General features: G+C 41.1%; 1 protein-coding gene across 2 annotated transcripts in view; it reads right to left on the bottom strand.

The window, feature by feature from the left end:
• The window catches only part of GATB (glutamyl-tRNA amidotransferase subunit B), a 56,602-nt gene that overhangs the window by 16,410 nt on the left and 22,406 nt on the right, over window positions 1-17,786 (bottom strand). Inside the window, exons 4-9 of one of the 2 annotated variants that reach the window (XM_077300100.1) lie at window positions 15,302-15,494; window positions 13,409-13,531; window positions 7,460-7,573; window positions 6,788-6,872; window positions 4,471-4,515; window positions 2,741-2,930 (exon numbers count right to left, since the gene is read on the bottom strand). In XM_077300100.1, coding sequence (XP_077156215.1) covers window positions 2,741-2,930; window positions 4,471-4,515; window positions 6,788-6,872; window positions 7,460-7,573; window positions 13,409-13,531; window positions 15,302-15,494 — 750 coding nt within the window. The remainder of the gene's footprint in view (window positions 1-2,740; window positions 2,931-4,470; window positions 4,516-6,787; window positions 6,873-7,459; window positions 7,574-13,408; window positions 13,532-15,301; window positions 15,495-17,786) is intronic. The other variant, XM_077300101.1, reaches the window with a different exon arrangement.

Here is a 17,786-nt window from a genome sequence, read left to right as displayed (position 1 = left end):
AGACCTTGGAAACTAAGCCCTAGCCAATATTTGGAAGGGAGATCACCAAGGAATACCAGGGTCGCTATGCAGAAGCAGGCTATGGCAAACTAGTTCTGAATGTCTGTTGCCTTGGAAAACTTGTGGGGTTGGTCCTAAGTCACCTGCGACTTGATAGCAGATCAAAAAGGTCATGATTATGGTAATACAAACTTTGTAAAAATCTATTATAACGAAAGCTTAAGCAATATATCTCAGTGCTATTAGAAAAAGGCTGGTGAAAGTGCAGCAATATGATTTTTACCCCAATAAGTTTTTGGGAAACATAACATGAATAAGTGCATGAGTTTTCCTTAGAAAAATGCACTGCTACAAGTGTTCAATGCACTTAGGGAAAGCTAGTAGACATCTAGCAGCATCTGCTTTAGAAAATCCCCAAAGAATTTAATGCTACACCAACTGGAATGAGCAAAGGTGTTGAGGTATGACATTGTTTTAATGCAATTTCGCCTGCATAGCGCTCTCACTTACAAGCTTGCAGGGAGTGTGGATCTTGTATTTTGAAAGAATCCCAGTACCTGTTCTGTTTCTTTAATGAGCACACTTGGGCAGTATAACTTGAAACACTGTTCATTAGATTTATGCATCCATCCCATTAGCAGTCTGCTTGTATTCCTTATGCAGACTTAGAACATCAACAGAAACTGCATTTCCCAGGTGAAGTCAGATTAGCTGATGTTTCAGAGCATCAAAACACACACAACCCCCCAAGCATATTAAAGAGTGATCCTCTTAGAAAATAGTTTAAATGAACTGTAGGGGACAAAAGGAGGAGAGGAACCTTTCTGGGCAGCTAATATCAACTGCAGTACTATCAAATACAAGTGACTGACAAATACTATTGTAGTCAGGAATATATCATCTGATTTATTTTCAGCACAACTGTGCATGCTTCCAGAATTACATATGGAGAGTAAGAGACGGGCTGGAGTGGCTACATTTGAAAGCAAAAGATGTAAAAAGAGAAATTATAATAAGACAGAAAAAGCTAAAGGTATAAGGACTGAGTTTAGGACTAAATAATAAGGAATCCAATGCAAGATAAACTAGGCTCATTTAATTTTAAGACCTACTGAAGCCAATGGATCTTGCATGCTAAAGGTAAGGGCATATATTATGCTCATGACAAATGCACATACAAGTAACCCCAGAGAATCCTTGAAGTTAAGCATTCATATCTACAATAACTACCATGTATAGGAACAAAGTTTGAGTCCAGTGGCAATTTTAAGACCAACAAAGTTTTATTCTGAGCATGAGCTTATTGTGTATACACACTTCTTCAGATACACAAAAGCTCCTATCTTGAATAAGGACTCCTGGACTCCAACTTTGTTCTGCTGCTTCAGATCAACATGGCTATCCACCTGAATCTACTCTGTATAAGTAATGGCTCAAGCATCATAAAACTTAGGGATTCACAATCTGAAGCAGTAGCCCAATGAGTCGATTAAAAAAGTGTTTGAATGTCAGTGCAGTGGTGAGATCCCTCCGGTGTCACACTTTTTGACATTACAGACAGTGAAGCCACATAGAATATAACAACAAGCTGAAGAATAGTATGGAAAGAAGCCATTACAACCAGAGATACTACAGGATTTGATTGACAAATTGCTTTCAGCATAGCTGAACGTTTAACAGAATGTTAACTTGTATTTGAACCTTGTATATACTGTGGTTGGGCACATGTGTTCGTGTGTTGCTTTCCCACAGCTTCCTATTATTGGCAAAGAAATCCTAGGCTTGGAACTCTGAAGCTTCATAGCTCTAAAAGGGCATCACCCCAATGGAAGATAAAACTGGCCAAGAGTTTTCACTGGATAAGAAAGGCTTTCTTAAGCAATGCTCTGGAGACTGAAGCCTAGGAACGTGAAATGATATTGACAATTTTTAACCACTGAGCTATGCACCATTAGGATATACAGACCAAAAATGGAAAGGAAGGGTCCTGGGTGACAAAGAATTAGAGGAAAGGAAAAGGGGAAGGAATACAGTCCACTGTACGGGCATAAGGGGAGAAAATACAACCTTTAAAATTTGCTTTTAAAAGAGACATCCCATAATATTCCAGGGCACAAAAATCTAGTACTTGTGATCAACAGTACACTGCTACTATGCTGATGCAAACCTGCTCAGAACTCACAACTGAGCTGGCAAGGCAAGCAAATCTTCAAAGCGATCAAAAGAGAGGCTTACCTCAAAACAACAGACTCCTCCCCCCAAAAAAACCACTTCACAAGTGATCATAGTGATCATAGTTATTGTCTAAACACTTTACAAGTGATCATAGTTATTGTCAACTTCTCAGCCTCTCTGCCTATAGCTGGGCTCTTAAGACTAAGTACCTTAGAACAGGTATAACCAATTAGCTTGCAAAACACTATTTGTTGTAGATATATAACGTGGCCAAGTATAAAACAGCAAATAGGATGAACTAGTTTTAGGACCAAAGTTAATCTGCTGTACTTCTATACATACATAACACAGATGGATTTTAAAGGAAGAGGAAGTACAGTTTCTAAGTTTCCGTGGGAGTGTGTGTATTGAAGTACAACTGTCAGAATATGCTGGACACATTTCCTATAGAAGAAAATCTATGAAAGCTGACAGCTAGCTAATGTGACATTTTTAAGAGCGCTTTCTGAAGCACAGAAGCTTTGAAGTTCCTTGGTTTACTAGAATGTTTAATCAATAGACCTACCAATAGGGTGAAACTGTGCTGCGGCTGAATCTCATAACGTTCCACCAGTTTCGCTCTCTTCACACTGGGGAGGTCAGGAAGCTTTTCCTGAAGCTGATCAATATTCACTACTTGCAGAAGGCTTGCGTGAGCGGGCAAAGATTTAGCATCATACAGGATCAATGGAGGAAGGTTTGGTTCTGGCATGAACCTGGGGGAAAACAGAGATACTCCTTTGGAGTTATTTGTTTAATTAAGCCAACTTGCTGCATCCCAACAATAGGTGGCGAAGTTTCTGTTCGCATGATAATTATGTGACTTGCTGTAACCAGGCCAAATGCTCAGAGCACAAAGCCCAACACTGGCCTCTGAGTAGCAACAGATAAGCCCCTCTGCCAAGGCGTAGCCTCAAGCTCTTTTTGATGAGCTGCCACTGGCTGTCAAGACAGCCAGCAATGGAGAGAAGGAATAAATTTAAACCCTTTAAACAGTCCCCCCCCCAAACAAACAAAATGCAGATGCCTCTCATCCTTCTCAGTGCCAAATGGGACCTGTGATTCAGACCAACTGGGAGTATAATCTGGCAAAGGAGAAAAGGAAGACTGACAGCCAGCTGCTAAGAATGTTTCATGCAGGTTGCAACCCTCCCTCGTATTAATCTAAGGGGTTTTAATGGGAAAGAAAGCAAGCTGTGTTAAAAGCCAAGTTGCCATCTTCAGTGGGGTGCCATAGTAAATAACGCTGAGTGACAACTTCAAAGGACAAGGGCTCTGCTGAAGGGGGGAGCTAATTCAAGCCCTCACAAAAACATGGCAATTAAAGCGGCAACTCCTGCCTAATGTGAACAAACAGCACATTTGCAAACTTAACCAACCAAAAGCACTGAAGTCTTCCTTTGCTAACAGCTGTGAGGAATTCCTTGAAAAAGCTACGTTTACATCTGCTGCTTTCAAATCCAGCCTTAAGTCAATAAAAGCAGTTTTAAAAACAAAATTTCATTGTAAGTTCCATTCCAATTCATTTTTCTTGAGAGCCTTCTCATATGCAGTGCCCAACTGCTAGAAAAATAGGGCTTAAAAGATTATTATTGCACTGAACTTGCAGGTTATAGAGAGAGAGAGAGAATGAGGAAAAAATAGTGAACATTCTTAAGGGCAGACAGAAAGGACAGCTCCTTTTATCTAAAAGAGGACATACAAAAGTTTCAGAGAGTTCAAAGGCTGGAAAATTATGACCATGTATCTTTGAACATATCTGAGAGTTGGATTATGGGTAGCTAGTAACTGAATCCAAGTTAGAAAAAAATGGGTGATTAATTTCAGTCCATTAACAAAAGTTTCGTTTATTTTATTTGTCACCCTTTGCTTCAACGATCTGCTTCACAGCGGCCAGAGATAGAATCATGGAGCTCTGACCAGTGTCAAATATGGCAAAAATTGTGTTTTGCTTCCATTTACCAATGATAATTCTCCTGTTTAGTTAATGTGGCAAAGGAGTGACTTTCTTCCCAACACACATCCATGCAAACAACAAATAACTATTTTTTTTTCATCTTCTCCTTGACTGGGAGATAACACTGACTGGAACAGGAAAAATGAGTGCAAAATGAGTTTGCCATCTTTTCATTCTGAGTTCCCAATGGCTGTCAATGCCTAGCCAAATACGTGAATGCCTTTTGAGTTAAAAAAGGCAATCCAGCTTTCAGATGCTAAATTGAATGTTTGTTTTAGAAACAAAATGAATGTAATTACCGGTAGTCCTGTTTTCCTTCTTTATCTCTCATTGGGATGGTGTGCCTAAACAAAAACAAGAAACCAGAAATGGCATGAATGCAACATAATTATGGCATTACCAATGCTTTGGCATAATAGTAATTATTTTAAACCATTCTAGTCAAATCAAAGAAGTTATTAAATTGCATGAACAGAAGGGAGTCTGTAGCTGGCCTAATATCTTACATTGCACATACATTTTCTCCCCTTGCCCGTTATTAGTTTTCACAGCACTGGAAAAAGTCATAAAAATAACTGCTGAGTGGTTCAAACTGTACGAGACAAAATCCCAGATGTTATTTGGAAACGGGAACACTTTCAGGAGCCTTATGATGTGAAAGGAAGGGAATAAAAAAGTTATGGCTGCTCATATCCTCAGTGGTTAGAGCCATATTGACTGGAATTTCGTTCAGATACATCCAGACCCTTCTCTCCTCTCATGGTGCTTGAATACAATCTTCTCCAGCCCAATGGATTAATACAGATAATAGTATCAATCATCGTGGCAGAGGAGGAGGAGGACCTGTTTCTTTGTACCCTGCTTTTTACCACCCAAAGGAGTCTCAAAAGTGGCTTACAACTGCTTACCCACAACAGAAACTTTGTGAGGTAGGTGAGAGTTCTGAGAGATTGTTCTGTGATTGGCCAAAGGTTACCCAAGCTGGCTGCATGTGGAGGAGTGTGGAATCAAACCTAGTTTTTTAGAGGCGACAGATATCCAGGTTACTCTCAGGAAAGAATACACTGCCCTATATACAACCCAGTAGAAAGAGCAAGTTTAATTTGAAGCTGATTCACACAACCAACTGGGTTGGAGACAGACTGTAGGAAAAGCAAATATAAGTTTTAGTCATGAGATAGTTGCTTTTTAACATGCCAAAGTGTGACAAAAGAAGAGTTCAGAACATGGTAATTAATGTGCATAACCAATCTGCCATGAGGTAAAATCCACTGCACACACATTTCAGCCATTATTGCCTCAAATACAGAAGCATGTTTGTTGGTGACAGATCCCAAACATCGGCTATCTTCACATTTTCTTCTGTCTTTCTCTCACCCCTCTTCTCTACCACACATGGTCAACAGTGATTCTGCATTTGTTCTTGAGGATCATAGTCATCATAGCAACACTGACAACTAGCCAATTTTTGGGGTGAGGGGGGCTTTTCTTCATTCATGGATCACATTGCTCTAACACTTTTATTAAAACTTGATGAAATAGATAAATGACAATAGGTTGTTATAGTGTTGTAGCACAATACTGGCATACTAATAGACTGGCAGTGGCTTTCTAGGGTCTCAAGCTTTTACATTACCTACACTGCTTGTTTCTTTTAGCTGCAGATGCTGGAGGCTGAACCTGGGACCTTCGGCATGCCAAGCAGATGCTGTACCACCCTGGGCCGTAAGGGAGGCCAGGATAAAAAATGAAACAAACAAATAAATCCATGTCTACAACAAAAAACTTGGTGTAGTGGTTAGGAGTGTGGATTTCTAATCTGGCGAGCCAGGATTGATTCCCTGATCCCCCACATGCATCCATCTGTGTAACTGTGGGCTCACCACAACACTAATAAAGCTGTTCTGGCTGAGCAGTAATATCAGGGCTCTCTCAGCCTCTCCTACCTCACAGGGTGTCTGTTGTGGGGAGAGGGATGGGAAGGCAATTGTAAGCTGCTTTAAGACTCCTTCTGGAAGAGAAAAAGTGGCATATAAGCACCAACTCTTCTTCTAAAAAAAAGGAAGAGAAGGAAACTGGAACTTAAGTGGAACTAAAATCTGAAAGTAAAATGTGTAAATGGTGTTAGATTGTTTTAGGACTATAGCAATTCCCACTTTAAAAAACCAAAATGTCTTACAGTGGCATCACAGTAAAAATTCATGGGAAAGCAGCAAAAACTTTGCAGCAAAAAAATGTGCAGAATTCCTTCTATATGGAATGCTGGTAGACTTGTAACATGTTCTTTTCAAAGCTGGAGTGAAACAGGTCTAGAAAAGACCTCATTGAGGATGCAGAAAACCTGGAAAGAGGATGATTAGAGCACAACCTCAAGTCAATGCTTCAAAACCGCATTGCAGGTGCAGAAGCAGCCACACGCTTGTCATCTGCTTTTAAAAAAATAGCTTTCACATGCACAGCGGCTGCATAAATGAACCTCAAAACACGATTTCCAAATAACTTTGGGATCACAGTGTCAAATACATTTAGGATGGGTTCCTGATTAATAACACTACATTCTGTTCACATGCTGCAACTGTATTCACAACCATCTCCACTGTAAAATGAAAAGCTTACCCAAGCTTGTAATCAAAGGCCCTAGTTTCATTCAGGACTGTTCCTCCATTCTCCAGCTCATTAATTTGTCTTTGTATTTCATAATCTTCGAGAAAGAAACAAATCCATCTGAATTATGTTACATTCATACCTATTTGTCATTGCCTGAAAGTAACTGAAAAAAGCATTTGATACTTGAATGGAACCAGATTAAGCCTGTTAGTAATAGACATTTACAAGGAAAGCAAACTGTTCTGATAGTCATGCAATGCTTAAGGAGTATTAAATTTTGAACACGAACCTGATTTTGAATTTTGTAATGTCCTCCAAGTGTAGCCAAAGGAGTTATTCTTTTACCATATGAATTAGGGCTGATCATTTTATAACCTACTGTGTTATCTGTTACTGAATTCCATGATGACAGCTCAACCCTTATTTTGCATTATACTTTTATGAAACCTTTGCTGTACTGTTTGTAAGTTTGATTCAGCAGGGCAAAAGGTTGAATAAAAATATATTCATAATATTTCAACATTTTATTTTATCAGTAATACATAATTGTGAAATCAAAAATGATGCATGCTACTTCGAGATAGCAGATTTATCTGTAGCAAAACCTAGCCACAGAAAGTGCAGTTTTGGGCACTGAAACCCAGATTTTCCATCACATCTTTTAGTTGGTGAGAAACATACCTATTGCCTTGGCAAGAAAGCGGGCACTGTTGATATTCTTTACTTCAGTCCTCACTCCATATGGCTGTCCAGGATGATGTACAGATATGTTGGCATCGACTCTCAGTTGGCCCTCTGAAGAGATTCATCAACAGATGAATGAGAAGGTTTCAACATTAGAGATTAGTCACATATCTATAAGAAGTTTGAACAGCGCTTCCAATAGGAAGTCTGGGAGAGAGATGCAGACTATCAGTGTTTATCTGATTAAGTTTTTAAACCATATGAAACACTTAGTGGTTGATGTGCTTTTGACCAAGGTGAAAGATACACATAAGACAGGCTTCCACAGGAGGTTCCACAATGAACACAGCTTCTGCTCTATGAAATAAACATGCGTACATCCATCTCAACATAGAACCTCCATATATCCCAAAGACCACAGCCATAAGAGTAAAAAGCCCTGCCACCACTCAACAGAAACCATCAGAGCTGTATGGAGGTTAACAGAGCCACATCCTATAAAGAGTTCAAAGTTTACATGTAAGCTTGTAAACTGCCCAGAGCTGCAAAGAAATGGGCAGTATAGAAATCTAAATAAATAAATAAATAAATAAATGATGTAGGGCATGCTTCACAAGGCTCTTTTGTAGCACCGTTGCAGGTCCTTTGCAAAGGCCACCCAGTAAAAAATCACGACATCAATATGGGCGGAACAGTCTACAACTAAGGATATAGTTAAATCCTACATACCACAACATTCACTTTCATCAGGTTTGGCTTCCTGCACTTGTAAATAAGCCATATAGGTAGTGGGATGCCCCTGTACAGCCAAGCACAGGGAATGGCTGTGACTAACCATCTCAATGGCTAGAGCAAAAATAAAACAGAAAATGTTTTTTGTTTGGGTTCTGAGTGATAGGAAGCTATCATTTGCTGGCTTTACACTGCTCTGTCATAAAACCAATAACAATTCAAGACAGATTTACTGAAGTGTCCTTGAAAATTCCCAGCTCAAGGACAGGTGACAGAAACCTGCTTTTGCCTTCCCTTAAAGAATTGTAATCTTTGCCACAAATACAATTTCAAATCCTTCCCAACTGCCAAAGGGTAATTCATATAGCCCTGTACAAATTGAGATCGAGGGCAAACTGGCTCTAAGGGGCAAAATTAGCCCCAAAGTCCTGCCTGTGATATCATTCTTTGCTTTTCCACAAGCTTCCTAAACACACATTTAAGAGGCATTCAGTCAAACTGAAAACCCAATATAAAAACAACACATCATCATTAAATAACACAGATATCCCCCCACCATCACATTGTCACACTTTTAGTCTTATCTGCACTTACTTTAATGGACTGAAAAGCGAGGCAAATATTTGATATTTACACAACACAGTAAACAGCACAGGTATTAAATTTGTAAAAGGATAAAACTTGAGCGTCCAGTCACTGCTAAGTTTTCTCAAGGGCACTTTCTAATGGTGTGAATATTTTACTGCCATATAAAGAAGAATGGTGATCACCATCACAAAGCACAGGTACACAAGATGTCCTGTATGCTCCTCAACAGATTATTCATTCTGAAGGCAAGGATTTGATTTTCCTACAACCAGCATGGTCACAGAACCTGATCATGTGCAAATACATAACATGTGAATGTCAGAAATATGCACATCTCTCTTATATACTACATTTGTTCAAGAGCTTGGACTGACTCTGCTAAGTGCACAACTGGTGGCAAACCCAACTTTGCTGTTCTGTAATGTCTGAAGTGGACACTCAAGGACATAAGAAGTGATTATGGTTCAGGTTAAAGAAGAAGGACTCTTCCAACTACCTCTACCTGCCCCACACATGTGCAACATTTGCTCCTTGGTCCAAGCTGACCTATAGCAGAGGGAAAAGGTCTGATACTTGTGGACAATCCCCAACCTGGTTTGCAGGGAACATAGATATTATGCAAGTGCTTTTTAAAAATGATATATAGCAGACACTATTATTATTAGAAAAAAGAGTTAACAGATGCACTTAAAGGCCTCCTCAGAGGGGTATCATTTGCAAGAATGGTTGATCAACAGGAGAAGCTTGAGCCTGTTATATTCAAGGAACATTCTATTTGACTCAGCTCATTTACCCTGAAGATATAGTGGACAGATTCACCACAGATCGAGATTAACAAGAACCCTATGAAAGACAGACTATCAGAAGTTATCTTGGGCTCCTTGGTGATTCATGTAAATGGAAGATAAGCTAAATAACCTTTTAAGCAAATGCAGTGATTATAGCTACAGTGATACATGTGAGAGTCCAGCCAATTGCTCCCAATAAGCAAACTTTGTTGAAGTAAATCTGTTTATTGAAGATACAACAATGCTAACTTCTCTAAATCCTCCCTAAGTCTAAACACCCAGAAACCATTATTCTGTCTTCACCCCCCAGGGTCCCCCACCTGCCCATTTGGGTGCAAAACTCTCGAGATACCACCTACATAGCAGGGCCAGGAAGACACAACTGGCACCTCCTGCCCCAAGGTCAGGGAGAGAGATAACACATTCCCACACATCAACGCATCACAGCTGGGATTCTTGGTGCACACTACAGTACCTTAAACCAGTCACAATTCACACCTAAGGCAATCAGTTATACAGAAAAAACACCCAGAGAGAAAACAACAAATGGCAAAAGCCATGGTTTTGTCATCACACACGATCACCCAGTATCTAAACTTAAAATTGCCAAATCATGGTCTAGGAAAACATGGAATTCCTCAATGAGATCTGTGGTGGATGACAAACTCTCTGAACAGAGTTATCCTTAAATGCCAAGTAGCTACAGGTTACTGGCTGTGGTTCCAGCACACATTTACCTCAAGTGGTCAGGCTCAACACACCTGAGCAGTATCCCATGTAAGCCTTGCACAAACTAGCATATAACCCAGAATTCTCTGCAAAGTACAGGGATAACCCTTGTATTCCCTCAGTGTCAAAAGATTGAAAACGTACTGTTTTAAACCATCTACATGCATACCTTCTTTGCAATAAATTATTATGTGACAAGAGACACAAATTCAGCACTAAACAAAAACAGGATTGCACGGCACATTTTCTAATTCTGAATTGTTTATTAGCCTTAGCAAATTCTGCCTTACATTGGAAACCCAGTTCACTTATATTGTCGAAAAGCGCTGCTGGAGCTGTGTGATACCTTGTTATTGTGTTTGCCCAGGTTTATTGCCTGTGTGGAGTTGTAGCTATAGTACCTGAACTTTTGACCTATGACTCACTTTGAGCACCAATTCAACCTTTTATCTATCATTACACTGCTTTCAGATAAAGCATGAATCAATCAACTGCAAGTTCTTACATTACCTCTGCAGCTGAATCTCTATTTGCCCTTCGCATCCATTTATAGTTGGCTTTGGATCCTGTTCTTGCAGGTAGCATCCACCTGCTAACTCTTCTGCTAGAGTGTCTCACAACCCAAGGCCAAGTCATGACAATGGGACAGCAAGTTCTTCCTGCTAGCACAGGTTCTCAGGCAATGAAGTCATATTCCTGATCTTGGTGCACTGCAGGTGGTTGCTACTGAAAGGATAGGTGTAAAATTTAGCCTGCTGCCTCACACTCAGGTAGGAAGAGAAATGAGACACAAAAGGGACAAACTCATCCCCAATGATAATAGCTCAGATTATACAAAAATAGAGATGAAATGGCCCCTGAATAAGCAGTGAAAAATATAACAAAAATATAACTAAATATAACTAAAATCTGATGTTCTGTGGGGAAATTATTGCTAGTAAGCAGAGCTACAAATGATGTACATCTCATGACAATGTCACAGCTAGAAATCAGCCAAGAGGGAAAGTGTTGTGAGCTCCCATGCTATAGCACACTTTCATGGCAAGGCAGTATATACTTCTACTTGGGGGAGGTGTAAAAAATGAAAAATAATGTACATAAAGAAGGCTTGAAAAGGATAATGGCAATAAAAGTCCTCAGGTTAAGAAAGGTTTTCTGAAGAGGCCATCCAGTTTCAAGTTTAAAAAAAAATACCAGTACCACTAAAGGCACCTGAAGAATCTTTGTGATTATAAGCACAGCAATTTTAATACAGAAATCAGACTGAGGGCCACCTCAAGAAAACTGAGAAGTCCCCCCCCCCCAGTTCTATTTCGACTTTTTAGCATCTCAAATAAACCAGGATCTGCTGAATACAAACCTTATTACGGGCTTCGAATTACTGTTGCAAGCCTTCAAGTAGCGGCTGAAGACTTTCCAGGATTGCAACTGATCTCTAAATCTCTAAATGACAGAGATCAGTCCACCAGGAGAAAATGTCTGTTTTGGGAGATGGATACTATGGCATTATACCCCATTGAAGTTGCTCCCCTCTCCAGGCTCCACCAGAAAAATATCCAGGTATTTCCCAGTCCAGAGCTGACAACTATACCTTGAATGGACCTTCTATCCTCTTTACACAAGCATCCACTAAAAGGGTTTAATTCTGATTTAGAATCCTAATTGCTACAAAAAAAGAGAAGAGGATTTGGGAGAGAGTTTCTGCCCACTAAAAAGAATGGGCTTGAACTTCTGCTTCCCTGCTTGTGGCTAGAAGCAAGAGCCTTTTGTGTCAGCCAGAGAGCCTTTGGCTTGCAGACTCTGATCTTGGATGAACCAGCTGTAAGGATCCAAGATCAGCCTGGGGTATAATCTATCATAACTTCTATTATCTTTATTCAGCGTTTTGGTTCAGTTTAATGTACATTTTCTGCTTCCCTATTTGAGTTGCCTTTATGAAAGCCACTTGTGGTTCTCACTGAGGAGCAAAAAAGGGGGATAAGCTACATTTGGATGATACACATTGAGATTTATTACGGAATTCCTAATTCAGAAAGTCTTTGAAACGATACAAGGGAAGAGGGTAGAAGGGAATTCATGAGCTTGACAAAACGACATTCATACTCATCACAAAAATATAGCAGGTTTTTCTATTGTGTCTGAATGACATCAAAGTCTTCATATATAAAACTGATGCTCTTTTCAAGGAATAGTATCTTTTTTGCTTATGGCTAATGAAGGGAAGGGGGGAGCCAATAGCATGCTGGTCTCTAGAGTTAAGAGACAGAGAGTACTTTCTCCATTACTACTAGTTTTTGGAAACTGTGTGACTGAATGGAACCACATGGAAAGGGAAAAGGGACACAGATAGGATGCACATATAGGGACACTGAAGAGGAAAGCAGATACTGGTCCTGGACACTATACTCCAATGACAGCAACTTGTGGGAAACACAATAACAATTCTCCATTATTCTGAAGTTATTTATATGCAGATTAATCGGCAACTAATATATACTACTACTATTAAAACACCAAACAGTATGATACTGAAGAAACATTCACTTGAAACTTCAGCCTAAATCAGCCGGTCAATTCCTCCTGACCTTTTTGCAGCCATCCCACGACTGCAGGCTGCTACACTGAAGTGAAATTAGAAGCCAAGTCTGGCTATAACTCGTTGCAGCTTCTGGCTGTCACATTTGCTCCCAAGAGCTTGAAAGAAAAACTGAAGCTTGTTCACCTCTTTCCTCACAGCACATATTAAGGTTTTGGGAAGCTGCTCCACAGGATCTGCCTCACAGCTACATTTGAGGAAGATAAACAGACAAAAAACAGGAAGAAAACCCAGCACAGAAGCCACCGGTTACTCCTCTTACAGTGGAGATTATGTAAAGTTTAACAAGGGCTTGCTGTATAAATGGTTCAGAGCTTAAAATGCTGCAGCTAGGTCTCTCTAGGACACCTGAAGTGCAAGTGACCTTATTCAAACTGAGAAGATTGAGGGGAGGAAAAAAGGCCACCAGCGTCGCAACAATGCTGAATGATAAGCAGCTGCAAGGCAGAGTAAGCGGCTGCTGTGAAAGAAACACAGTGGAGGAGAGATAAACACACCCTCCTCGTCCTCTACCTGCCATCTTTGCTTGGCTGCTCCCAAGAGCCTGAAGGATAAGCTGAAGCTCTCTCACTGCAGCGGCTGCTTCTTTCCCACAGCACATATCAGGCTCCATGACAACCTCCATGAGGCCAACTCCTACCAGAGACAGACAAGACAGAAATAACAGCAGCTTTTGATCACAGCATAAAAATTCAGCTCCTTAAACATACAAAAGTGCTCTGGCTTTGTGTACAAAAACTCGGAGCCATTTATGATTGAATCTGTCAAAACAGTGCAGAACAAGTCATCCCTCCATTACCTAGGGAAAATATACTCCCGATGGTTTCCCACACGGAAAACTTACTCCTTCCCACATGGAAAACGTACTCCTGATGGTTTCCCACATGGAAAACCTACTCCTAATGGTCTCCCACATAGAGACTGGCCTCCCAGAACACTGGCCAAAGACTCAGCAGATACATTTCTGGGGACAGAAATACTATAATGTATACAGGTGCAGGCTATGGACAAACTGTGCCTACATAAATATGGATTTCTGTATGATGCTCCTTTTTATCTGTTGATTGTCATGGAGTCAAAATACCCTTGAAAGTCTACCTGAAACCATTGTACTTGTCAGGTGTGCAGTCTGTATGTAAATTTATATCCTATTTCTATATGTTTACAACCTATAATCTAAAGATTTGGGCAACAAGATGAATCCTGGTTAGCACAGGTCAGGAGCCCCCAACCCAAAGCCTGCAGGCTCCTTTGGAATTCTGACCCCGGATGTTCAGCACAACTACCCCTTACTGCCATGGGAAGTGAAGCAAATTACAAAATGACAGTAAGGGAAGCTTACATCTATATCTACTTCTTTTGCTTTGCGTACTGTTCCTGTCTAACAGGGTCAGAGATAAACAAGATGTTTCCCAGTTTACATGAGAGTCAGACCTAGAGATGATGACATTGTAGCTCACCATTCATAGGTTTTGTGGAGGTTTACTACTTCCCTCTCATGCTGCAGTGCACTAAGCATCCAGAAATTTGGTTTCTGGGGTCAGGGGTTCAGGAACAGCATATAGGAAAAAGTGGGGTCCCACAGCAGGAGCGGGAGATTGGGGGAAATGACCTCCCTCCCTTCTTGTTTCCTCAGAGGAAATGCATGGCTGGAACATGCCAGTGCCTGCTATCTCTGCATATCTTAAGAACCTTGTAAATTGGACAAGTTACTTTGACAGCTGAATGTAAGGGCTAGAGAAATCTCATATGCCAAACCATTCATTTGTATGACCCAGGACAGAAAGGAGTAAACAGGAGACAGTGAATGAAACATGCCAGTGAATTGTGGAAGAGTATATTGGGAAATTTCTCAGGGCTAGACAAGTATCACCCTAACCCTGGGAAGGTTTCTTCTACTTCCAAAAATGCAGAAGAGGTAGTAGCATTTATAGAGAAACTGACGCATTAAGAATAAAAACCTGAATTAGGATGTATTTGTGTCTTCTACCTTAACCATTCCCTAAGTAACTTTTCCTTCCTTGATAGGACATATGCACACATAGATCGGGGAATACTGTCGAGACTGTATTGTACAACAACATGACCATATTTCACCCATGCTATGGAGTGGTTCAAAAAGGGATCAGTTCAGTTCATGCATACAGGCCCAACCAGGGCACTACTTCTTCCCTGCAAACTGCTCAATGAGAAATGTCACCCAGAATTCCCAGCCTCATGTTTGCTGCCCAAAAAGGCACATATTTCTCTCCTGAATTTTCAACCAGCCCAGCCATTGAAGTTGTCTTAATAAAAAAAATAAGAGCTGAGAAACAATACTAGCAATACATCTTCAGCTACTTGCCTTAGAATTCCTGCTTAAAAAAAATAAATACAGAATAAAAACAAAAAGCATGCCACATTTACCTGCTCTGTTCAAGTCAATAAGTGTCTGGTGCCTTACGTCATCGTGAAGGCTCTTTCCACTGTCTTGCTCCAACTGTATCTGCTTGATTCTCACAGTCTTGCTTACCAGTTCATTTTGGTTATTCCACAGGGTGTATGACAGACTCCCATTCACAGCAATGGGAAGCCTTTGTTGAGTGATCTGGTAGCCAGCCTGCATTTGGAATTGTAACAGTCAACAGAGCTCAAGTTCTTGAAGCAAACATTTATCACGTTCGTATGCTAAAGAGGTCCTTTTCCCTCTTAACCAATACTAATGACAAATAGAACAGAACACAAACTAGAGGACAGGTGTAATCTTTTACCTGACTTTACCCCATTTTGGCACTATTAATCACAAGAAAACAACTTTAAAAAAAAGGACCTTAATGAAGGACAATAAGCAAGAGGAATCTCATTTTCCAGCTAAAGCCCTATTTATTAACGTTAACAACTAACCCATTTTCCAAATACTAAAGAAGTACATTTATATAGAAAATAAATGCTATTAAAATCATCAGCATAAACTATGCAGTTAATTATAGGGCCCTTTACAATGCTGTGGAGAGCAACAATAGCAGTTCCAAAGCTCAGGAATGCATGCACAAATATTGGGGGTATGCAAGGCAGAATCAGAAGGTGGGATGGATGCTTAACCCCTTGCGCACCTGCCAGTTGTTTTCCGCAAATGTCTGTCCTGGAAATTGTTCTTCTGACTGTTTTTACTCCTAGTTTTTTGGGGAAAGAAGCCTAAAAACAGCCTGGGGAAGTGGCAGCATATCCACAGAGAATTTACAGGTGGACAAGGTAAAGAAAAACTGGGCAAGACCCATCCATGTGCCAGCAGAATAAAAGGCAAATGTCATGTTCCTTGTCAATCTGTAATAGTTTTCCTGGGCTGGAGCTGGGTTCCTCCACTCCACTCTCCCTTCCTGGTTCCTTTGTGTTTAATCCCAGCATCGCTGGTGAAAGGCGATCCGATCCGTATCTATGTGTTCCCCTTAGAAATGGCAAACGTCCCCTGTAGCGCCTAGTTGATTGTCCAGCCTGGCTGGCACCAATTCTCACACTTCAGAGTTAAAACACTTTTTCCTGGGAACCCCATTCTCCTTCACAGCATTAGAGGAGGGGGCCCAAAACTATATATACTCTTGACAGCCCTTTGTCTCACTGTCTTTGTCAATTTCTCCCAGTTCTGTGATGGACTTCCATTGATGCCTGTTTCTGTATGTTCCTTCTAATATAAGGTGACCAGATTTTAACATTGGTAAAGCGGGACCGTGCGCCCCGTCTCACTCAGCCAGCCAGCCGCCACCTCCAGTGGGCGTGCGGGGGGGGAGCTCCCGAAGGGCCATCCGGGCAAGCAAGAGGTGCTGGGTGAGGAGGAGAAAGATGCTGCCGGGGGGGGCGGGGGCCAGCTCCACTTGCCAGCTTCTGTCTGGGCAGGGCTGGGGAGGCCAGGGCAGAGCCCAGGACCCAGCCCAACTGAGAGTCACCCAGACTGGACTTTCGTGGCCCCGAGACGACCCAACGGCTGACAGACCGACCAAAAGACAGAAAGAAAAGCCGCAGGTTGGGAGGTGGGCGGCTCCGAGTTGCATGGCTCTGAGCTGGCAGCGGCCTCTTTATAAAGGTGGAATGGGCAGGTGAGGTAAGGAGAGGCGAGGTGTCCCTGTGGCTGTCCTTCTCCTCTGCCTCCTCTGCCCCAGCGGGGCTGGCCCTCTTTCGCCAGCGCTTCCATCGAGAACCCTGCAAGCCAAAAATCGGGCCTTTTTTACATGCAGCAGGACATGGGACAAATTGTTCATCAGGATGGTCTTGCCAAAATTGGGACTTCTAGGCACCTTATTCTAATAAACCAACTCTGACCAAGTACCTGATGCTTGGGACTTTGCTCTGTTGGCTCAGAAGGTAAGCTTTGGGATGCAAAAATGCCAAGTCCGTGGTCAAAGAATTTAATCATTGTGGACATGTCTGACACTAGATAAATTCTCTAATTTCCCTGACAAAGCCTGTATGGTGAAACACATAGGGGCTTTCTATGATAACAAACCAGTCACCTATAATCCCCCCTTTGTTGAGGTGGAAAGGGTAAACATCTGCCACATTTGACTTTCCCCAGCAACCAACCAAGCACTGCCTCCCCTCCTTAGTGTTATGAGATAAGGTTGTGGTTTCTTCTTGATACATAGTCAACCTCTAATAAAACATGCAAACTATATTTACTGCTCACCATCATGCATGGCAGCAAAAAGGATTTGCACATCCTTTAAAAAAAGGACATGACAGCACATTCCTTTATTATTCATTCACAATCTTGGGGCTGAACAGTAACATGTTTAATAGGTTCAGTGACTAAATTATTGGAAATCCCAAATGAAATTAATTCCTTGGAGGTTCAGACACTTCCAAGTCAAGAAGTAAATGACTTGATATTTCTCCTGCTTTCAAAGTGAAATGAAAGCAG

This window comes from Paroedura picta, chromosome 10 (assembly GCF_049243985.1).
Source record: "Paroedura picta isolate Pp20150507F chromosome 10, Ppicta_v3.0, whole genome shotgun sequence".
Taxonomy (NCBI): Eukaryota; Metazoa; Chordata; class Lepidosauria; order Squamata; family Gekkonidae; genus Paroedura; species Paroedura picta.
The sequence above is the reverse complement of the archived record's forward strand: the minus strand, read 5'-3'. Positions and strand labels throughout refer to the sequence as shown.